The sequence below is a fragment of the Alexandromys fortis genome, unplaced genomic scaffold, assembly GCF_014885135.2.
Source record: "Alexandromys fortis isolate MF-2015 unplaced genomic scaffold, M_Fortis_MF-2015_v1.1 scaffold_34, whole genome shotgun sequence".
NCBI classification, from domain to species: domain Eukaryota; kingdom Metazoa; phylum Chordata; class Mammalia; order Rodentia; family Cricetidae; genus Alexandromys; species Alexandromys fortis.
Window position 1 is genome coordinate 4,463,905 of NW_026067933.1, and position 23,783 is coordinate 4,487,687.

The 23,783-nt window shown below is 40.7% G+C and overlaps 2 protein-coding genes and 1 long non-coding RNA gene across 4 annotated transcripts in view; 1 reads left to right on the top strand and 2 right to left on the bottom strand.

The window, feature by feature from the left end:
* Cped1 (cadherin like and PC-esterase domain containing 1) overlaps nucleotides 1-7,721 on the bottom strand; it is a 295,142-nt gene extending 287,421 nt beyond the window's left edge. The window contains exons 1-2 of one of the 2 annotated variants that reach the window (XM_050145850.1): nucleotides 7,569-7,721; nucleotides 6,640-7,461 (exon numbers count right to left, since the gene is read on the bottom strand). In XM_050145850.1, the coding sequence (XP_050001807.1) occupies nucleotides 6,640-6,888 (249 nt within the window). In that variant the 5' untranslated portion in view covers nucleotides 6,889-7,461; nucleotides 7,569-7,721. Of the gene's footprint in view, nucleotides 1-6,639 lie in introns of both variants that reach the window. The other variant, XM_050145851.1, reaches the window with a different exon arrangement.
* LOC126503882 (uncharacterized) lies at nucleotides 7,708-23,783 on the top strand. Its single transcript, XR_007592444.1, has 3 exons — nucleotides 7,708-7,855; nucleotides 9,318-9,581; nucleotides 22,278-23,783. It is a non-coding gene; the product is annotated as an uncharacterized lncRNA (long non-coding RNA).
* Nucleotides 19,042-23,783, bottom strand: part of Ing3 (inhibitor of growth family member 3) — a 28,410-nt gene continuing 23,668 nt past the window's right edge. The window contains exons 11-12 of the mRNA XM_050145853.1: nucleotides 22,160-22,198; nucleotides 19,042-20,312 (exon numbers count right to left, since the gene is read on the bottom strand). Of these exons, the coding sequence (XP_050001810.1) occupies nucleotides 20,196-20,312; nucleotides 22,160-22,198 (156 nt within the window). The 3' untranslated portion in view covers nucleotides 19,042-20,195. The remainder of the gene's footprint in view (nucleotides 20,313-22,159; nucleotides 22,199-23,783) is intronic.

Below are 23,783 nucleotides of genomic sequence, written 5' to 3' on the forward strand. Positions count from 1 at the left end.
ATGAATGAATGAAATATAAAAAACCCAGAGGCAAAATGAAGAGAAACGAGATAATTTAAGTTAGAAAAACTGGCTAGAAACAAGGAAACCAACATTCATAAGTAAGAATAAGTCTCCATCTGTGAAATGGATGCTGCCCCCCCCAAAAGTAAAAAGAACTATTTACAAAATATCACTTTATACCAGCCTGTAGTTGGCATAAGGAGTGTCTGTTAAGGTCACATTTACTAAAGTACTCAATATAAAGGGGTAGATATCCCTCATGGTCTCTGAGGAAAAAATAAAGGTGGTGTGTAAACCACACAGAGGAAATCTAAGTGTGGGTAGATGCTAAGGGGCAGGCAACTGCCTGGGAATCAATAGGCAAGCAGGGATTTGATAAATGACACTATATATATATTTAATATAAATAAGTATTTAAAAGTAATATATAAGTATTTAAAAGGATACATTTTATAGCAAATTTGAATTTTTAAGCTAATATATTTTTTGTTCATTTGTTTGTTTATTGAGACAAGGTTCCTCTGTGGTTTTGGAGCCTGACCTGGAACTAGCTCTTGTAGATCAGGCTGGCCTTGAACTCACAGAGATCCACCTGCCTCTACCTCCCAAGTACTGGGATTAAAGTAGTGCACCATCACCGCCTGGTTAATATTAATCATTTTTAAAAGGATTAAAACAAAGAGAAAGAAAAAAAAGCAAAGGATGCCATTAACATTCGAATTTGGAGCCAGTCGTGATGCTGAGTGACCAGCCTCAAATCTGGTCAGGAGCCAAGTCAATAAGTTTAGAGAGTAGCAAGAAGGAACAAAGATATTCTCGTGGTTCAAACCATATATTAATATAACCAGAAGAATGTAGGAGCTTATTCATTAACTAGGAATGTCAAAGGATTCTTAATTTCTGCATATTTAAGTATTCATAATATTTTTACCTTTGTAGAAGACATAGCAAAGAATGGGAGATGCAGTTGATGAGGGACACATTTTCACCAAGAGAAAGAATAAAACAAGACAGAAGCCCAAAGAAGAAAATTGGAGACATCTGCTTTCATAATCAGAAGTGGAAGGGACAGAAGAGAACCTTGAAAGGAGCCCCCGAGTCATTCAGAGGTCATAGAGGACACCCACTGTGGTACTCTATTAAATAGCAGGATATTAAGATGTTTGTTTAGTGATGAGAGAAACTTCTAGAAGAAGGATGAAGGTTGAACGTGGATCATTATTGCTTGTAAGGGGTAACCAGGGAAGAGTTTTCAGTAGAGAGGACCAATTTCAAAGGCTAGGAATGGGTGGAGGTGACCAGCGAGCGGACAAAAGAGAAGCAGTTATAGTATCTGTGATGGGAACTAGACGATGAGGAAGAACATTGGGGAGATTGTCTCCTCTGGACTCTGATGCCAAGAAGCCTGGTGCCATGTTATCACTGCTAAGCATGCTTATTGGCCCAACGGAAAAGCCTAAAATTGTTTGTAAGTAAGAGAGTAACTGTGGAGCTGATCCTGGAGGAGACTGAAGAAAAAGTGCTTACGAGTGCACAAGGAAGAGAGGATGTGGCAAAAGAGGGGTCTCTTTAACCAGCTCCCACTGGGCTCCCTTCAGTTCTATTCTGCTACAATTCATTTTGTAGCCTGTTTTCTCATAAATCTTTGTGTTCTGTAGAAATTGTCCTATACCTTCAGAATTCAGAGAGCTTAGTATATTCACATCAGCAACATCTAGACCTTATTAGATTTTTTACACACATGCACACACGTGCTGAAATGTGCACACATGTGCATGCATAGACCATAACAGTTTATTAAGCTACTTGGTTTCCTTCATATGCATATGTAGGTTTTTACATTTGCTGCACCTTTTTTAATCTCCAGTTTCTTCTCTGCCTCAGCTCATTACTTTCAAAGAATAATCTAAGAATTTATCAGTTTTCTGACATTGTACTTACTCTGTCTCATAATGGCTTCTATTCCTGTGTCGCCAGTACCCCATTGCTTATCTAGCATCAATAAATATTTATACGTTGAATGAAAATGAATGGGTAAATGATTAAAAGGGACCAAGGAGAGAAAGAAAAAGAGAAAATGAAGTTTATTGTCTTTCAATTGAAGAGGAAGATTCTCCATGAGACAATTACAAACATTTTTTATTAAAGACAGCAAAGTCATTTTCCAAGAGGCAGAGCCATAAAGATATTTTCAGTGGATTGTTAGGAAGTGAAATTATTACCGCCATTATTACAGCTGTCACTAGGTTTCTGTGCTTCATCTGTCTGTTGGTAAGTGTTTCTCATGCCATTACTGTAACTATACGACTGAGGACAGTTTTCACTGTACTGCCCCCTATCTCTCTCACACACATTTACAATACACACACACACACATACACACGTGCACGCAAGCACACACACATACCATTCTTAATGCTACTGACTTTAACTCTTACTCACACTACATATTTTTAAAAAGGGGCCATTTCAGACAGTTTGTACTGGCAAAATAATACACCTATCAGAGGCTTTGGCTACCTCTAATGGCTGCCCTGAGAATCCAGAAACACTGGATGGACACAATCAATCCAGTGAAAGACAGAAGAGGCAGTCGAGGTCTCCTCTGGTCTCTGCTGCCCGGGATTCAGTAGCTGAAGACAGCTTCTCTGGATGTGACCCCAAAAAGTGCACACACTGTATTTTCAACTCATCCTTCTTTCTCTTTTATTTTGTCCCTGCCCTAGTGTCCCTGAGATTGTGTTTTCCAATCAATTGTCAGCACCTAAGAGTTGGTCTAGCTTCCTGATGCTACAAAACTTAGACTAAACAAGTCATTTTAAAGACATCTTCAAATGTTAAGTATGTTGATTATTTTTACAAATACAAACACAATGGATGAGAATACATTTAGTGAGGACATTTGCTTATTGACATTGGGCTATGTTGGCTCCTGAGTTGCAGAGAGCAGTCCTGGAAACTGTAGGGAGAGTGAGGAAGACTTGGAAGGCAAACAGCCCAGTCACAGTCCAAGGAATAATAGTTCTCATTGTGTAGCCTCGATGGGAGATAATCAGAAACACATGGCTCTCCCGAGTCTAAACACAGTCCTCAAATAGCCATGTTTCCAATAGAGGAGCATGGACGGAGGAGATCTCACCCATTATGTCTGTTGATAATTTAATATGTTTTCTGTGTTACGCAATGTTAAGACTTCAGCTTCCATGAAAATGGGTAAATCTACAGAGCAACCTGTCTCAGTGAAGACAATATAACTAGGTTTATATCTTAAGTTGGAATGGTTTTAAGACACGGCAGATTATTAAAAAAGATTTAAACAACCAATGTTGAGAGAAAAAATCTGGAAGAAATGACAGTATTGCATCTGCTTAACAAGGCACATTGGAATGTACACGTGGAAAAAGGAATTAAAATTTGGCCCAAAAGAGGGGCAAGTGCTTCCTTATGGAAAACTGGCAGATCAAATACTGTGATCTCACTGGCACTGGGAACAGCTTTCATGTTGAATTGGTTCCCAATGGGGAAGGTGTCGAAGGCAATGGTATGGTCTTCAAATATCTCCAGCTGTAGAATCCCTTTTACCAGGTAGACAAAGTACAGAGAGCTCTTCTAAGAAGGGATTGCAGCCCAAAGACCAGGAAATACTTGCTGCTTATTCATCGATGAACAACTGTGATTAGAGAAATATTCTGCTTTTCTATGTTTTCCCTTAAGGTTGCTTTTTATTTGTTTGTTTGTTTGTTTTAACATCCTCCTTTGAAGACTTAATTAAAGTTTTTTTTTTCATTTTAGGTTTATTTATTCAGAGTCAATTGATATGCACAGAATGAGCAGTTAAACAGTGAAGCATAGAGGTTGTTAAGCACTTTCAGGGGTCTTGGTGTGTTTTTAGTTCTGAATATCTAATCAAAATAAATTATTTGCTCATGGAGATCTGTATAGATATATACATGCAAGAGTTTGCACTCAATTTCTGGTGTTTAGAGATCTTTTATATATCCAAACAATTTTTATAGTTAAATTCAGTGGTTTTAAGCATCTTTTAAAGCATTTAAAGATGGGTGGATTCAACCATAATAAAATTAGAGATTCAGCTAAGTTGAATATTTTAACCTATCAGTAAAAGTAATGACAAATGTCAGAATGTATAGATGAAAAGAAAAAATCTACTTCTGTAAGATATCATTTCTAAGAACTACTTCTAGGTCTTCAGGAACACCCACCTCTACAGTGCCTTGCTGTTCACTTCATTAGTGACTTTAACAAATCATTATTTTTGACAGAATCTCTGTAGGATTCTTAATGAATTTCTCTCTCCACCTTAGATCTCTGAATGGATATTTAGCCACTGCATCTGGTTATTACTTGACTCCTCTGGAAGATACACTACAAACAAGATTTGTTCATCTCTGGTTCTGACTAAGGCTTCCAGGCCACCTTCTTTCTACCTTCTTTGCTATCAGCAGGCTGCACTCATTAAAATCAGAGGTACAGAGTAAATGTTTGGCAACACATTTTCACATTCACTGAACTATGATTCTCAGTTTAGAATCTTGCTTATGTTTTAAATATTTAAGGCTGGGAATCATTTGGGAGCCAAAACCATCATGTGTTTGGCATTCTTTTGGTTGAAGAAAATTCTAGAGTGTATGTTTTTTTTTTTTACACCAGCAGCCAATAAGTTTCAGATGTTTTCCAAGGAGCAGGAGTTCTAAAGCTGAAATGGAATTTTCTGTGACAGTCTACAAATAAGAGCGAACATATGCTTAAGACACAAACAAAGCCAGAATTGGGGAATAACCAGCAGGGAAGTAAAGGAGGCTACAAGCTAATTAATGAATCATTTCCACCTAAACTTCATAGAAAATATTTAACTGTTTAAATGTTCACCTCACCCATTTTTAAAGAACATCACAATTACAAACTACCAAAAAGTAGCTTTTAAAATTCAGGTACATTTGTCCTAAGTCTCAAGTATTCAAGAAAATAATAAAAAAAAGCAAAGGAAAAAGTTACATAAAATAACCAAAGGTACATTCTCCACTTATTTCAGAACACCTGAAGGTTGAGTCAGACCTTGACTTGAGTCTTCCTTTAAAGATGACCCTGCTCTGTCAGAAGTGAACGCAATCTTCACGTTTTTGCTAACAAATGAATACACCCATGTGACAGTGTTCAAGGGCTCAGCATCTTAATCTACTGTGATTTGGCGTGCATTCCTCAAGTGATGGCTTCAGAAACGGTTATGCCAGTGCTGAGTTTGCTTTTACTTATGACTTATACTGTGGTAGGAACCAAGCAGATGGATTTCTGTGGGAGGCGGCAGGGCATTCTGTTAGCCATGTGGCTCACTTGAGCATCCTTCAATGGGAGTTGACTTGTTTTCAAGTGGAGTAACCCCACCTACTGTCTGCCTCCCAAGCTATCTACCCTGTGTTATGAGTCTGAAATGAAACAAACAAAAGAGATTATAAAACAACATTGTTGTGGTCCTGGAGGTGGTAGTATGGACAATAACCATGTTGCCACCCAAGATGAAATTCTGCTGCAAGCAACAACCAGGCTCAGAAACTCTGGCTAAGTCTACTTAGAGAAAGGGTACCTCTTACGGATCCCAAAGATATCTTGCTGTATACTATTTCAAGTGAATTCAATGGTCTTTCCATTACAACTTTTTAAATAACCAGTTTTTCACCCTTTTTCTTTTTCTTATTATACTTGACAGCGAAAAGTCTGTATTTGCAGCTAGGCATGAACAGAGTGCAATATTAAAACAGAAGTGTTACATGTTTTCTGGATTTGTATTGTTTCCTATACTTTATAAATAAAAATGGTGAGACTAACCTGACCATCGTGAATACAGAATGATCTCTTTTCTTTCCAACTTTGTTTTCTAGACAGTGTAGCTTATAGACAATATAGCTTAGGCAAACAATGTATCTAGCCTAGGCTGGCCTTGAACCCCTGGCCCCCGGCCTCTGTCTTTCTTGTGCTGGGATTATAAGCATGAACCACCACACCAAGCATAAATGCACACTTGGAAAAGAGAAGTCTCACTATTAAACACTGCCCAGAACTCTTTATGTAGAGGAACCTGGGTTAGTGCCCACTTCCTGCCTCTACCTCCTGAGTGCTTAGATGTTAGGTAGGGACACTATACTGAACTGGTGTTTCCCTAATTCTAAGAACAATTAAACTATATGACAATTATTCTTGTGGAAACTATAGTACTATTCTTTAGAAATGAGTACATTGGTCTAGAAACATATTCACCAAAGTCAGAGCTAACTTGGTAGACCATCAGATGGAATTCTGAGAGTGTCTTAGTCCTCTTGGTCTCTGCTCTAGGGAAGACACCCGAGGGTGACTTTTGTCTCTTATGTATAAATCCTCATATTTCTTAGATCTCTCTTAGAAAGCATTTCATTTCACTGAAATGAAGATCATGTCTGAAAGATAAAGGGCAGAACCCTTTAAGTAGGTTTCGGAAGTTTCTCAGTTTTTATATAACACACCCAGTCAGCAGGTCACTTTGGGCTGTTTATACTCTGGCTCCCTTTCGGACCTCATGAAAGTTAATTTTAGTTTTGCAGAAAGGAGAGAGAGGCCGACTGCTCAGGCTAAACTCAGACTTACCTTCCTGATTTCCTGGGCATTCGCCGAGAGATGGAAGCACCGTTTGTCCCGTGGATAGTCTTGCTCGCATCTGCTAGCCTGGGTTTGTGAGGGTATGCGGGGACCAGACCTAGGAACCTCGGCTGCAAGCTTCTTAGCCCCTCGGAGTGTCAGGGTCTGGTAAAAGAGACAGATTGCCACCACCAAACCCACCAGGAAAGGTCGGGGGCAAAATCGCCGGCGACAAAGGAACCCTGGTCGACAGACCATGACCAGTTCACCTTCACTTGGCCCCTGGCCACGCTGTCAGCATGAAAAAAGTACACTTCGGTCTTCTTTTTGCACAACTCCAATCAAGTTCGCCCCAACTCCCCTTGAGAACATTCCGAAGGTTCATGCCAAAGACTCACACAGGTCCCAGCGGTCCGAGGTGTTTAGAGCCCTTTCGTGAAGAACAGTAAAAAGTGACCGACTTGCTTATTCTTTTTTTTTAAGATGTCAAAATAATGAGAGTCGTAAGAAATCATCCGAATGCATCCCGGGCTGGCAAGAGTTTCTTCCGGTAATATCTTATTTCCACAACAGACATAAACTTAGGAGTTCAGCTTGTCTCAGCTTTGGGGCAAAGAGAAAGCGCAGTAAAGCGGACCCGAGTCTGAAAAGAGCCCCGAAGACGCAGCAGAGGGAACGCGAAGTGCCTGTTGCACCGCTGGGCGCAGGCCAGGTTGCCCTAGCAGTTTCTCATTTTCCCTCCGGTTTGAAAGCCGCCCTGCTCTCAGCGGTTTCTGAACTGCTTCCCTTCGTTCAGTTTTCAATTGCCACTTTGCTGTCAGCATCCGCGGCCTTTAACACAAGAAGGGAATAGCAGTTTGAGTGTGGAGGGGTTACTGTCAGGGTTTTGCTTGCCTTTGGTCGCATTCTGCTTCAAGTTCAAAGTTCTGTGTACTTACTCAGTTTTCATCCTTTTAGCCAGAATTTTTTTTTTCCCCATGATTGCTGATCAAAATCACTTGGAAGGAAACACCCAGGCGTAGGACTCCACCTCATTTCACTCACACGCATGGACACACACGCGCAGACACGCGGAGACACGCGCGCGCCAGCTGCCCACAGGGCCGAGAGCTGGGGGACCTGGGCCATCGCTGCCACCCAGGCCGAGCGGGGCGGAGCTAAGCCCAGGACTCCTCTGGCCTTGGGGGCAGTCCGAGCCGCGCTGTCAGCTCTGCAGCAGCAAACGGTAGGCTACCGTGCTTGGGGGAACAGCAGTTAGGGTCGCCTCTGAAACGTGGCTGCCTCACCAAACCCACGGAATTAGAAACATATTTGATGCCCGATCGATCGCCTGTGCCTCTGCACTTGCCTAAGACAGCGCTATAATAACAAAAGGCTCCTAGTCGAGAGCTGCTAAAGGCCCACTCGGAGTTGACGGGGGAAGGTCATCACTCCGGGGAATTGTGGTCACGTTTAAGAGGACAAGAGAGTCGTTAGGACAGTCTGGACCACAGATCAGGAAACATTCGAGTAACTGAAAGTCCCCTCTCCACTCCAGCACCGAGTGCTACCGCAGATATTACTCCTCCCTTTTGAGGTCTTTCCAAGGCAAAAAGCGTGAGGTCTGGCTTTTCAAAGGAGCTGACTGTAACAGGTACTGAGTGTTCTAACTTCTGCCCAGGGGAAAGGGGTACGGAGCAGGCTTAATTTAAGTCCGTACCGACTCTCTCATGGGCATTGACACCAGGGCCGGTTGGCAGCTCCCATCACTCTGGGCTCGGCAGGGCAGGCTGAGGGACCATCAAGGAGAACTTTCAGGTCCTTGCTTTGCCAGCTCCGGCAAGGACTGGTTTAAGTTCACAGAGGATACTCTTCAAAGACTTTAAAACCTAGGTAGTTTCTACACCTTAGGTCTAACCGAACTTTTTCTAGGCAGGCGTTCTCCGGTGAGGCCACTCTCCTAGAGTAAGCCCATAGGACTCAGCCGTTTGTCACTAATATTTTGTGAGGAGGAGCGCCCCCTAGAGGCTCACAGCTACAACAGGGTCAGAAAAATGGATTTCTCTTGCTAGCAAGAGACTTCATTTATGAGCCAGCTTGAGATAAATGAAACTGTGTCAAAAAAAAGTTAGTACCTCAAAACAAATTAATTACGTAAATTAATTAGCCATGCATAATTTCAAGTCTTTTTGTAAAATGTTTTAATAATATTTGATATATAAATTCAAAGCTTTTGATACCATGGCAAATGAGGGAATGAGAGAGAATCAACCTGTTTTTCACATTTAGGCATCGAGAGAGCATTTCTGTTGCATGCCATAGGTTTTTGGTGGATTTAATATGATTTTAAGACTAGTGGAAATCACTAGACTTCCAAATCGGAATGGTTTCTATGCTAGCAAGGCCCAAAATGTGGTAAAAAGCTATTTACTGGGTGAAATAAGCCACATAGCCATTTATTAATATTAGGGCTTAAATTCTGAAAAAATTCAAGGTTTATGGAAGGATTTTTTAAAAGATCCTTAAGTTCCTGAGTCAGAATACCAAATAGTAAAATGGATATCAAGTAGAATAGTCTTCGAATGAATTGGGAGGAGGGAAAGCCAACAGAAGAGAAAACTTTTAGACAATGTTGTCGATTTAGTTTGGCCAAAAGGAATCCTTAGTTCCGGTAAATTGAAGAATTCAATTCCGTATCTTGACTACAGAGTCCAGCGGAGAAGAAGACAGCCAATAAAGTGATACTGGAAAAAGGAAGGCGTTAGTTAGTTAGTCAGAACAAGAATGTGGCAAAGAAAACATAGGATCCAATGGAATGAGACTCCAGGACCACAGCAGGCATTAGAGGAGACCCACTGTGGACAGAAATCATCATGTTCACCGTTTACCAGCTGTTCTGAAAGAGGAGTGTGGAATAGTGAAGTCCAGGCTACCATCTGTGAGATGACCTTTTTGGAAGTATCACTGACCAGGTAAGAAAGCACCTGAGCATTCAAACAGCTGGCAGGTGCACAGCTGCTGGGTGTTGGCTCTCCAGGCTCAGTCCTCACAGAGCCTAGGATGTGGTGGGGTGTCAAATCAGTGAGCAGATCATTTAATAAATGAGCCACAGGGGACATACAAGAACCAGACACAAATTCTGGCACTAATGAATTGTTCTCTTCCCATCATCCTTTGGGACGAAGGTGGGAACAGATGTTGGCTTGAGAGGATGAACTTGTGGGCTTTATGCCTGAGATTAGACATAGTTGAATTGAAATTTTTAAAGGCTCGATAAAGATGGAAGCATCATACATGTTAATGCAGTACCGTGGAAGGTTTCTATACTTGCATATAGCACGCCATTTATGTCAGGTCAAACATATCTAATGACTCGTTGTTTATCATTTCTTTAGGGTAAACCCTTAAGAATTCCTCTTTGTAGCTTTTGTTAACATGTGCATCATCTGTAGTCATCTTATTGCACAACAGCACATTAGAAATTCCTGCTTCTAACTATAACTTAGTGCCCGCATTCTACTCTGGTTTTACGTTCCACCCAAGTGGGATCACGCAATCACTACTTTTCACACTTGCTCTCTTCCACTCAGCGATCTCCAGTTCTGTCCATGTTGTCAGAGCAACAGGGCCTCATTCTGCCTTTGTATCTGAATGGTGTATCTATACCTCACTGTCTGCACTCACCAGCTGAAGAACACAGGAGCTGTTCCTGTCCTTGGTTGCTGTAAATAGTGGAGCAGACAAAAGTGTGAGTGCCCTTTAAATACGGTCTTGTATCTTTTGCTTCTCTGCACAGCAATGGCATTGAGTGACTATTTAGTAGCTCTATTTTTAAATTTTTGATGAACCTGCAATCCTTTGCCCCTAGATATAGTAATTAACATTCTCACCAACACTCCAGCTCCTTATTCGTACTTGTAACTTTGCCTTCTGTAAAAGCCATTCTCATGGAGGTGAAGAACATCTTGCTATGGTTTTGATTTATATTTCCCTGTTATTAGAAAAGCTGATTATTCTCCCATATATTAGCAAGTGATTTGATACATTTTTTGACAAATGTCTAAATGCAGCCAATTTTTTCAGTTGAGTTTGGTTTTTTTTTCTTCCTGTTGCCTTTGAGTTCTTTGACTTCTTTATATAGTATATATATTTGAATGGAAGACTAAGCAGAGTTATGCTGGAGTCTGTAGGAGTCTGAACAGGAAACATAAAGACACATATTGGCTCAACAATGGAAGCAGAAGAGCACATCTACAGTACCATTGTGAACTGGGGGTTCTGGCATTGTTTCAAATTGGATGCATTTGTGCATCAAATTCATCAATTACCTTTTCTACAAAAAAATTAGTCTTAAAAGGTAGGCATTTAGCAGCACTGAGAGAATAGAATGGCAAACATATTCTAATTCCAAAGTTATACAGAACAGAACAGTCTACCACAAAACAAAATCCTTCAGTGATCTTCCCAACACATAAAACAAGATCTTTCATTGCATATCTAGCTACTTCTGGGTTTGGGTATGGACTAGAGGTCCTTGACACTCAAATAATCAGTGAAGGCTTTTTGCATGTTTTATGGGGTTGGGCATCAAACCCAGAACCTTGTACATGCTAGATAAGCCCTCAACCACTGAGGTACCCTCGATACTTGGTTTTTTGTTTTCTTTTCTTTTTCTTTTCTTTCTTTTTTTTTTTTTTTTTTTGAGACAGGGTCTCACTGTGTAGCCTGTGCAGACCAGGAGTTGCTATGTAACCCAGGCTGGCCTCAAACCTGTAATCCTGCCATTTCTGCTTTCCAAGTGCTGGGATTATGAGAAGTGTATTTACGGTATTAATTTTTAGAACTGGAGATAAAATATGTGTAAGAAGCTTCCAGTGTTGGATCAGGATCTTTAGGAATATCACATAAATCCGAATCTCAATTTCATTATTAACTAGGGGCATCATGATCAATAAATATCTTCAAATGTTGCTTGATGATACAAAGCTTTGCTTCTTGTGACATATTTCAATGTGAACATCCTCTCTGGTGCAGTCTTCTGGGTTCTGCTGGCTTCTTCCAGGGCACAGCATTTCTCTACAGGGTGTTGCTCATGATAGTGTAAAACCTGGCTGCAGGTACTCATGGTGACGTTGTGAGTCAACTGTTGGGAATGCTGTCAGCAGTGATAGGTCCCTTTAAAGTCAGACTATCTTCTCAGCTCCTATCATCTCTCAGGAAACGCTCATTCTGGAATCTTCCCAGTAAGCTCTAAGCATAAGTTAGTAGTTTTAAATCATGAGTCATACATTAAATCTGTTCAAAAGACATCCTAGACTCTATGGAAGAGAGAAGACATGTGACAAGGTCTATAAATGACTAGGGTAAGGCAACAGACTGGTCCAAGAAGGATGACTAAACATTTCTAAAATCTCAGTGGCCTAATGCATTAAAGCTCACATCTCGCTCATACAACTTTTTATCATTTCTGTTTCCACTAAGACATTTGATGACTTCTTAGATACCCACCAGGCTAACACAAGAGGAACAAGAAAGAATTGGCTATCTCTTAGGAAGACAGTTTCAGGTTAGCAAATGTCATTGTATTATCAGGGCCACTGAAATGGACCCGCCCTGTGGGGAATGTGCTTATCAATAAACCTAGGAGGAAGGAAGGGAGCTGACATACACGGCTAAAGTGAGGACAAACCACGCATCACGTGTCCTGGAGAAACAAAAGAGGGAATTCCTATCTTTCAGGAAGTGGTAAGAAAAGCTTCAGAACAGGGGCTTTTTCTCAACTGGCCCTGAAGAGTCTCAATAATTTCAACTGCTGTCAAAGGTGAAACACGGACCTAACATTCTAATGGGGAGCTACTGAAAATAGAGCTGGGAAAGTATTAGCTAGAGATGGAAGATGGCTTCAGTAATTTCCAAACTTAAACTTATTTGGTCTTCATAGGCAAACCTTAGGCATCCAAGAAGTTTCTTAATGGAGGATATGATGAAGGTGACAACAGAGCCATTGTTATCAACTTTAACTGTAAACACACAAAACCAAGCCTCTTTTCTATTTCATGTGGAATAAAAATAACGGGGTCAAGGTCATGGATTCTTCTCTGTGGTGCAAATATATGTACAGAATTGAATAGAAACTTTTCTATGACGTGTGCTCTGCCAACTCCTTTGTTCCTTAAGAGGCAGATGCCACACTCCAATAACCATACACAAATGCACCTCTTTAAGTGTGCTAAGCAAAGCTCTGCATCGCAGACACTATGATTCTGTTTCAGATTTAGCATCTTGCATCCTCTTACTAAACGGAACAGCTTCTGTCCCTTGCTCATGGAAACTGGGAGAACTGTCCACAACTGGGCTCACATATGGTTCTGGAAGTACCGTGGCATTAGTCAAAGAAATCCTAAGGCATGGACCACGAAAACAATGCGTTCTTGGTTGTTTGCTGTCTGATGCTTGAAGCTGTCAACATTTGAACATGCTTACTTTCCTTTCTACTCCCCTTGCTTCTCTCCCAATCACCATGAGGAGCCACTTCTCATCAGGATATGGATTGCAACGAGAACTTTCTAATAGGACAAAGATCTGAGGATCACGTGAAAAAGTTAAGAAGAAAAAATAAAGAAGGCCCACACTGCAACACTGCCCGCTTGCCCAGTGTGCGCCCACTTTATACGTGAAGGTCAAGGCAGCTCGACTTCTTCATGGTCGCACTGTTTACACTTTTGGTTTGTTGCCGTAGGCAAACCTTGCAATCTGCACATTTCAATATGAACAATCTGTCCTGATAGACCGAAGCCTCTGAAGCAAACGCTGCTGACTTTAAATATCCCTCTAGAGCAAGGCTTGCAAACCACACATCACCCCAGGGATTCCTTACGTGAACACTTGGTGCCACCTATTACAAATGAGTCAGCCGCTTACTCCAGAAGTTTCGATGGGTCATTCACTTCCCACACCTGTCTCTTGATACGCATTTTGAACCAACTCGCACTGGCACCAAATTTCTTTCAATCACTGTGTGCTGTATCTTATTTTCATCCTGTGCTAACACAACTGTAGTGTGTAAGTTGCTTCATGCCAAAGGCTATTTTACCTCTCTCTATCCTTCTGTTGTATCAGAGTGTCTACCTGCAAGGGATTGCTTTCAAGATTTGCACTGTGGAAACCTACACATTACTGCTTAAAACACTTTGTATCATTATTCCCCTTGCTTTCCTAACGATTTCGCATCTTGGCATATTTGTTTCAGGAAGGCAGTTTCTTCCCCAGGGAAGAGTTAGTAGTTTCTAGAATACAACCGGCATTGGAATACTTTTGGCACCAATGCCACTGGCTTTTAGTGCAGAAGCCCACAGTTGTTATTAATTCTGTCCTCTAATGAAGACAGCCCCAAATCAATCATTGGCAGAAAAAAAAAAATGCCAAAAAGTGCTGAGGCTGGGAAATTTCAAATTTAACTGGAGGGGCAGTTTCCCAGTTCCCATCTGTAGCTGCCTAAGATTTGTCTGTTGCTTCTATTAGGATAGTGAGTATCTCAGCGGAGGCATGGCCAGCTTCTCTGTGATTTTAGCAACTTCCTGGGTATAATTACACAGATCCTTTCCTCCCCAATGTTAATTATAGATATAGAGCTTCTTTTAAGCATCTTAAATGCCTTTCACATTTGCATCCTTTAAGCTATATATAAGCTGGGTATGGTGGTACATGCCTAGAATCCAAGCACTCAGGAGGCTGACTCAGGAAGATCACACAAATCCTAGGCCAGCTGGTTCAACAGAGTACCAGCCTGAACTGTGGAGGGAGGCCCTGCCTCAAAATACCAAACCAAACCAAACCAAACCAAGCACCCCCCTCAAATAAAAACAATGTGGATATTATACACACTTATGTCTGTTGATGGAACTGGATGGTCAGATAAGCAGATAAGAGGGGAAGACTCAATGGGTACTCAGGATGGGAATCACTTAGTCAGTTGTAGTAGGAAGCCGCTTGTTTGTTCCCGGCTGCCAGACCATGAAATAATCACTCAGAAACTATATTATTTAAATCACTGCTTGGCCAATCACTTAAGCGTATTGCTAGTTAGCTCTTATATCTTTGGTTAACCCACACCAGCCAATGAATACTATTTTTTTTTAATTTCTTTAGGACAGGCATTTACACACTCATAAGAAGCCAGAATTTGTTCTTAACTGTTCAATAACTAGAAAATGTTAGTATGTTTAGCTTTTGCTATAAAAATATCAAATTACATTCTCAACAGAAATCTCATTTGTCTTTTCTATAGATCTGCAATATGGATTCTTTAGAGACAAAATTTAAAATGTAGCAAGACAGCTATGACTTTGCTACTTCTTACATCCTTCCCACTTTTACCTTCCTTCTCTTCCTCCCTTCCCAGCTTCCCTTTTCTTTAGTGTAATTCAGGCATCTGGCTCCATTTTCTGGAAATAAAGATATTCTGAGACTTCTACAGCATTAAACGTCACAAATTGACATTTATGCATGGTGTGGAGAGGTGGAATGGCTTGTGGCTCACGAATGCTGGCCTTCATTTAGAAAATCTGAGATTAGGAGGTAGCATTCATGGAGGAGAGAAGGTGGCTCTCTGGTCATGTGATCATTACAGAAAGCTCTCTCCCATTTTGAATCCAAACCGAAAGATCAATACATATGCTTTACTATTTTTTCAACAGAACACTGGACTTCCCTTAAAAACATCCGCAAATGACAAACAGCAGTAAAAGCAAAGCCCTTTGCAAATTGGGGAATTGGTAACAAGTGTCTGTATAACCAGACCCTCAAGCAGGAAAGTAACTGACTTGTTCCAGAGCAACACAAATGTCAAGGACAGGGACATATATTTTGGTAAATTCTGATGTGACATACCGGGAAGGACCAACTAAAACCTACTACCAGCTGCTAGCAGATGTCCCCCATTTACACTCAGGGTTACACAGAAGCATTCTTGGCTGAACTATTACACTGCATTTACCAAGTACGTCCATTTCCTGCCCTTTGACACCTATTGCAATTGTTCCTATTTTAATGTCCCAGTGTTGAGACTGCCTCTGCCGAGCAGATCTAACAATGCAAAATATTAAGTCATGGCCACTGGGGTTTTGTTTTGTTTTTGCTTTTCTCTGTTACTGTATTAAGAGCCGTGTGTGCTTTAAACAAGTCCATCTTTAGAGGCAGCAGCCACTCAACTTCCTAAGCAGAGTGTTTATCATTTCCTAACAACGGCGAGTGGACATGGGGAATGGCAGTGAGAACCCGTTCACAGCTTATGTGACCCTCATCCTTGCTCCCCACACCAGCTCTACATCCCAGTTCCGGTTGTCTGTAAGCCATAGAAAAATCAAAATGAATTACAATGTTCTTCTCTAATTTCCTTGTTAGGAGTGAAGAAAGTAGGAACACTGGATTAGCCCAAAACGGAATTTTATGGCTCTGCCGATTACAGTGAGGAAATGATTAAAATTCTTTCAAATAAGAATTCTAATCATGCGGAAGCTTGTAGCTAAATAGTTACAAATAACTCAGAAAACATATGTGGCTTACAACTTTAAAACAAACAAGCAGGAAGGAGTATAGTTTTTCCTTATCCAACTTGAACTAAAAACAACACCCTAAAGCCAACTAACTCATTTTTAAATCAACACTTCTCTGACAGAATCAAATCTCAAATATTTTATTAGGTATAAACCAAAACCCAATTCTACAATTTAGACTCTTTTGTAAATAAGGAAGCCTGTTGGAATTCTTATTTGCTGTTCAAACATAACTCAGTTATAACTGATGGTGAAGCAGGCCAGATGGATGGTGGCCTGAGTTCAAATCCCCAGAACCCACATAAAGTGGAAGGAGAGAATATGTTGTGGAATATGACTTTAACTAGGCAAGATTTGTTATATTTGTTTATGCTGCATTTGTTGAATGATGTGTTGTTTTGCCTACCTATGGTACCTGATTGGTCTAATAAAAAGCTGAACGGCCAATAGGCAAAAGAGGGATAGGCATGGCTGGCAGGCCGAGAGAATAAGTAGGAGGAGGAATCTAAGCACACAAGGAAAGAAGAGAAAATAAGGAAAATGAGTGGGAGACGCCCAGGGCCAGCCAGGCAGCTGCTAGTCAGCCAGACAGGGAGACGCATAAAAGTAGAACATACAGAATGAAAGGTAAAAAGCCCCGAGGCAAATTGTAGATGAAGAGAAACAGGATAAATTGAGTTATAGGAGCTAGTGGGACAAGCATAAGAGAAGGCCGAGTATTCATAAGTAAGAAGCCTCCATGTCATGATTTGGGGGCCAGTGGTCCTAGGTCTGCTACAAGAACCAACTCTGCAAAGTTGTTCTCTGAACCCTACGTGTGCACTGTGCCATGCCCCCCTCCACCCACCCCGCCCCTTTAAAAAATAGGGTAAATAACTAGCTTAAATTTAACAGCTATCAATTTCCAAGCTACAGGCTACTTTGGAGACATCCGTGCTTTTTAATTGTTACCAATGATTTTTAATCATTATTATGGTTGAGCAACAATCGGTAAATATCCCCCCTTCTACTACAAACTATCCCTAGGTTAAGTAAAATGACCTGCTTAAATCAACTCTTGCTCAGCCTCTGGATTCTGCTGGACATTGTACCTCTCTACTTCAGGTCTACAGAATGCAGATTACTGGTGCCCGAGAACACATATGCTCTGTCTTTAGGATACAGTTCAAATGATTCATCCTTCAGGCTCCCTTTTTGCTGCAATAATCAATTCCCCTGCCTCCCAACGTTCCCGCAGTGCTTTTTATATTCATTATAGCCTTTGCCAAAATATTACAATTTTTGTCAGCAAGCTGGCTTCCATCATTTCAACAACACACACTCCTTAATGTATGTCATTCTAGGCACCGGAGTGCTTGACAGGTGAAAAGTTATGCAGATAGCTCTCAGGTTTTTTCTTAAAGCCTGTTTGCTGAAAGATTGCTTTTAATGTAAACAAGAAAACGGCAGTATCCACTTATCTAGGTAGCTTGTCTCTTACGATCCAAGTTTAACAAGCAACAATTTATATAAGGTTAAAGTTAATTAATTGAATGAACAAAACTATTTCTAAAGTCCAAGGGACTTAGACATTATACAAACCTAACATCGTTAGAAACTTAAAATACATTGAGTGCGCTTTTAAGGAAGAAATGAGCCAAAACTGGCTACCCTTTAAAGAGAATGACTGTAAGGTTATCAAACACTCAGCTTCATGTAGGCATTTAATTCAGCCATTTATTGCTTCAAATGTGTCACCATGGACATTTAAATATACACTACAGGAGTAAGGCCTCTTTTTTTTTTTTCTTCACCACCTATAAACTGTGAACTCACACTTGGGCCTTTTGTGCCACCCACTGTTACACAAGTTTTGTACAACAGAGATTCTGAATGTCCTTGGTGTAAGTGTACAAAGAACATTAATCGCTGGCCGTGTTGCTTCGATGAGGTAGTTCCATGTTTGGCCATATATGTATGTAAGGACATACACATATACACAGCTATAGAATTTAGTGACAGGTTCTACTCATGTCTAAATACTTAGTGTCAAATTTTGGTGTATTTCCTTATGTATAGTTGGTAAGAGAATCAATGCGTGGTCTCGAAGCTTGCTGGCATGTTTTCTCGGTGACTCAGGAGGCAGAAGGGAGAGGAGCTGGAGGCAATGAGCGCAGGCATGCCCCTGTCTTGTGAAGGGACTTTCTCTTAAGATCCAGAGATTTCCTCTAGCCAGTTGGCAGTGAGAGACTGAGTTTGGAAGAGTCACACCGGGTGCCTACAGGATGCAAGTACCTTTCATCTGAGCATCTCATGATAGCACAGGACTGAGCTAACAGAACACAACTGTATACATGTCTTAAAGGCTCATGAAATCCCCATGAAAACACGATCGTGAAATCACACCCTTGATGACACAAAATACCAAGGACCATATAAACCTGTCTTGGAGGCCAACAACAGTTACAAAGTTAGCCCGTGGCAGCTCAGCATCACAGGATCTTAGAGCTGGACGAAGCTCCTAAAATCTACCAAAGCTCTACCCTTTAGGTAGCACTACACAGACTTCACACTGCCTTTTGATTAAGTTCTAAGAGATTCACAATGGGCTCCATTAAAACACAAAGCTTATGGACTTCATACATTTCAATAAAAAGGAAGATTGATATAATAACTGTCTGTGACGGTTCAGCAATTTCTCCACCCATCATAGTGGACATATTTTAAGCGAACCCTCCATTATGTACAGCCCACCATCTCAATAGCACCTATGGCCAAGGACCTCAGGAGCGCTCCGAGGACCGCCTACAACCAGCATTACTTTGGTTTCACAGAGCCCAGGGTGATTAAGACTTGAATTAACTCCCACATCACCATGTCACAGAATTAAACACAGAGCTGAAATTTTAAGGTCTCTTTAGTTATATTGGTCACACGGCTTCCAATCCAAACATCTATAGTCATTATTTTCACTTTATCTGCTGTAATTAGGTTTCTTTCTCATCCTTAGAGTCAAAGCAAAGCCAGAGAAATATCTTAGAAAAATACATTTGACACTTCGAATTTACATTAAAAATGTCCTTCCCTTATTCCATTAACACAATTTCCAACCATTATTATAGAAATCATAGATTACATAGCTTCTGCATGCTAACCGCTAATCTTTTTTAGATTATGAAAACTAGAAATAAATTGCAATTAAGAAATTTTCACAATTAATTGTGTAAAGTATAAATACAAGTTATTTTTTTAAAAACTTTATTTTAACACCTAATACAATTCCAATTTAAGGATTACTCGCACAAAAAAATAAACACATTTGGTATAAAAATGTATCACTTTAACGCCCTTTCCCCCGTAGGCCCCCACCCCCACCCTCTTGAGCTGCACTCTATCGGGATGCAGAACATAGAGACTAATGGCACGAATCAGGTTTCACCTACAGGACTTTCTGTTTATGTACCCAGGTACTCTAGAGGACACCAGCCCACTTTATCACATGAACCAATCCCTTCAGCCTGCTGAATGAGTTTCACAAAGAAACAAAGCTTATTATACAGGCATCTTAAAAACCATTATCTTAAATCCTTTTTAGAAGGACTGAATTTTTTTTTTGTTTTTTTTTTTTTTCCAACCATTTATATACAGTGTAACATAACAGCTCTGGAGTACAGTACATGCAGCAGAATATACCTGTTGAATACAAAATACTTTCTTAAAATCTTCATCGTTGGAATTCTCTGAAGTTTAAATTATAGAATGCCCATTACTTTGAGAAAATGGTTGAGGAGTACAAATGTCTGCGTATGTTGGCCACAGAAATAATCCAAGGCTAACTGGAATAATATTCATAGCACACAGGAGTGCATAAATAATTTACTTACATTATTAAAATACAACTCATAAAATTCAAGTTCAAGGTCTTATAGAATTGTCTATGTAAATCCTGTAAGGTTGCCTGGAAATGAGTTGCTTCTTCTTCCCCGTGTCTGTCTTTCTAGAGTCCCGTATAAACGCCAAGCCGAAGCTCTTCCTCGCTCCAGGGAAGCGCCTCTATTTGTGCCGGCTGCCTCTTCTCTTCATGGCGGCCGTGCACTGTGGACAGTACCACTTCCCCTTTGGGGCCTCTGTCAAGCCAACACACCCATAGTGGAACCACTCTATCGGACACTGGAAAGCAAAAATAAAAACAAAGTGTCGGTACTTCTAAAGAACAAACAGCAGAAATGCTCAGGAAACAGAGTACTTCTTTTAACTGAAATTAGATTTGTGCAGTCATACTTCTTGGATCCTGGCAGTGCCTTAGAGGTTACTGAGTCCAACTGATCTACCTCATGGATAATGAAATGAAATGAAAGCACAAAAATCTCTGGTAAAAAGGAGGCGCATGGACTCCACGACCTGCGCACTACAGAGAGAACACTCACTCACTGTCATCAACTCAGGTGGCCAGGCAGAAACATCTTCCAAGGAAAAAGAAGATGAATCTTATAGGAAGAAGGAATATACGCTAAGATGTAAAGATGCTCAGACATCAGGAAGTGGGATGAGCTGGCTGGAACTAAAGATATCGAGAGGGGTGGCTGCACTTCCTTCCTTTCTGCTGCTCTATTCAGAGATAATGGAGAAAATCCTCTGTGAAACATTCAGAAACTCTCCACTCCACCCACAAGAGCACAGGAGGACCCAGAGGGACCCCAGGGGACATGAGGACATGAACTCGCAGTCAGTATCTTCATGAGCTACTAGAAATGGAGGGACGGCACTGCTTTGAACAGCCCCCATCTCTCTCTCTCTCTCTCTCTCTCTCTCTCTCTCTCTCTCTCTCTCTCTCTCTCTCTCACACACACACACACACACACACACACACTCACACACACATGACTACACAGGGCAGCTGGGGAGGGCTTGTTCCCATCTAAAGTCACACTGTTGTCACCCTGTCAGGGAAGGAACACACAAGTGTCACTGCATTAAGCCATTCTGCTATTCCTTAGATATTTTACAAATTCCACTCTTGTTAATATTTGGATTCCAATACTGCCGGTGCTTCTCCTTGCCAGCAGTTCCAAGCTACTCCTCACAAGGAAGAGAAACAGAGGGAACTGCTGGAAGGCAATTAAGGGACGAGTCAAAACCACTGCACAAAATCTGCTCAGTATTTAGTCAAACACCCATCTTTAACCAAAATTAAGTCCTTGCTGTGGTTTGAATATGAGATTCTCCTGATAAGCTCCTGTGTCTAAACAGTTGGTCCCTAGCTGGGAGCACCGTTTAAGAAGTTTCCAGAACCTTTAAGAGAGGGAGCCTTGCTAGAAATACTTCACTGGAGATGGGTTTTGAGGTTTGTTGGCTGTCTCACTTTCGACTTCCCGTGTGGAGGTGCACTATTTAGTATCGGGCAGCTTGCTGACTGCCAGGCCAACCACACACACCTGCTGCCACACCTCCCTACCACGACGATGCACCGTTCTCCTCTGGAACCATAAGTCAAAAAACCTTTTCTCCTGTAAGGGTATTCTGATGCCTTCCTTCAAACTGCCTCTCATTTTCCCACCAGAGATGGCTTGTACCAGCATAAGTCCCCAGAGGAGGGAATGCTGAATGCCGCAATAGCAAGAGGGAAATAACCCCATATTAGGTCATTATTCCCAGGCATCATCTGCCTATAAAAATGTATGGCCTTAAAGTCTCATTTCTTCAGTGTGGTAAACAGCCTGGACTCTAGCAAACACAGTATCTTTAGCAGAAAGAAAAGAAAACACTTAGAACTGCAAGAAGTAACTCTTGAGAATTTAATCTGAACTGTAATACTATACCACTACCTTTAAAAATATTAAGCAGGGAGCTCATGAAGGGAGTTGTGGACATGGTCCCGCTGTGGACATGAAGATGCTCCCATCAGGAGTCATCATACATGAAAACCCGATTTTCAGATTGGGAGACACAGTTCTAAGACAGCTACTCAGTTACCTACAACTCTTTACATTCTAAGAGAGAGAACTGTTAATACTCACATCTTGGTTATCACACCCCACCATCTCGCCGTAGGATACCTAGTTTAAAGAAAATTAGAGAAACTTATTATAACTATGTAATTAGCATCTAATCTAAACTAGGTGTTTCTGATGTCAGAGAACAGAGAGACACTCACTGAAAATACAAGTGAATGTATGGGATAAGGCAAGAGGATACGTCCAGAAACCACCTTTCTTTGGAAGATGGAAAGACTTCACCAGGTAAACCACCCTGACTGGGAGTCAGGTTTGTATCTGTCCTTGGGCTAAAACTGTAAACTTTCTTTCTGGCTATCCACCAACTGATGAATTTTATGTCCTCTTGGGTCACTTCTGCATCTGAGTCTGAGTTCTGACCATCAGAGTCTGCTACTGAGATGCAGCAGACACCAGGTGTCCTCAGTGACTCTCCACATAAGTTTCTGAGACAGGGCCTCTCAAACATTAACAACATGCATAAAGAATCAACAGAAAATATGGCCAACTTTGCTAGAAGTTAATTTACAAGAAGATAAATGGTTTTAAAGCCAACTAAAATGACCATGGGACACAAAACTTTCAAACTGATGCATTGTATTTAAAAGAAAGTAATACTTAGTGCTGGCCTAGGCTTTAGGAAATGTTATAAATATCAATTTTAGGTAGTAGAAATATATGTGTGTGTGTGTGTGTGTGTGTGTGTGTGTGTGTGTGTGTGTACACACAAATATATGTATGTATCTTGGTAGACTGTACCAAACACTTATAACATCATTGTATTTGATTGAATTAATATAAAGCTAGTATAAAAGCAATTACAATAAAATGATGTTTATAATATTTGTGATTTAAAGGAAATGAGAACTATAATAAAATCTACAGCTAGGGATGGACTAAATAAATTACGGTGCAAAGCAGGAGAGCTAGTTTTGAAAATTTTTTTAAAAAGAACCTTGTTTCAGTGAGCAAAAGATCGTTTTATCATAGATATACAAGCATACCACATCCATATATATTATGTGCACATAACTGTTATGGAATGAATGTATTCATTAAAATTCCTATTTTGAAGCCATAACCCCCTATAACTAAAGACTGGGCCTGTAAGGTGTGGTTATGGTTAAATAAAGTCAGAATCTGGTGGTTCCAGTGGCTTTATGAGAAGAAACAGTGAAGCTGGCATGTGCTTGCATATCTGCACGACATGTGTCCCTGTCTCTGAATCATGAATACTCAGGAAAAAGACAACTGGCTTCAAACTAAAAAAGTGGTCCCTTACCAGAAACCCAGTAACAAGCACCATATTCTTGGATTTCCCAGTCTCCAAAACCATCATGAGATGAATTTCGGCTGGGTAAACCACTTGGCCAATAGCATATTACATTAGCCAACATACATTCAAGGTACATACTGGTGTGACATCAAAGTGTCTCACCATAGGCTGGATTAGAAGGCTGACATTCTGTGTGACTCACATGTTTCTTTATATTTTTGGTATTTACAGCAAATATGCTACTTTTATAAGAGGAAAACTACGCAAATAAAGTCACTCTTGATTTTAGCTGGAATAAAAATGTGGTGAAAAACGAAACAGTTATCTTCCTTCCTGTTTATTCAGACTGCGCTTTTATAGACAGGCTCCGGG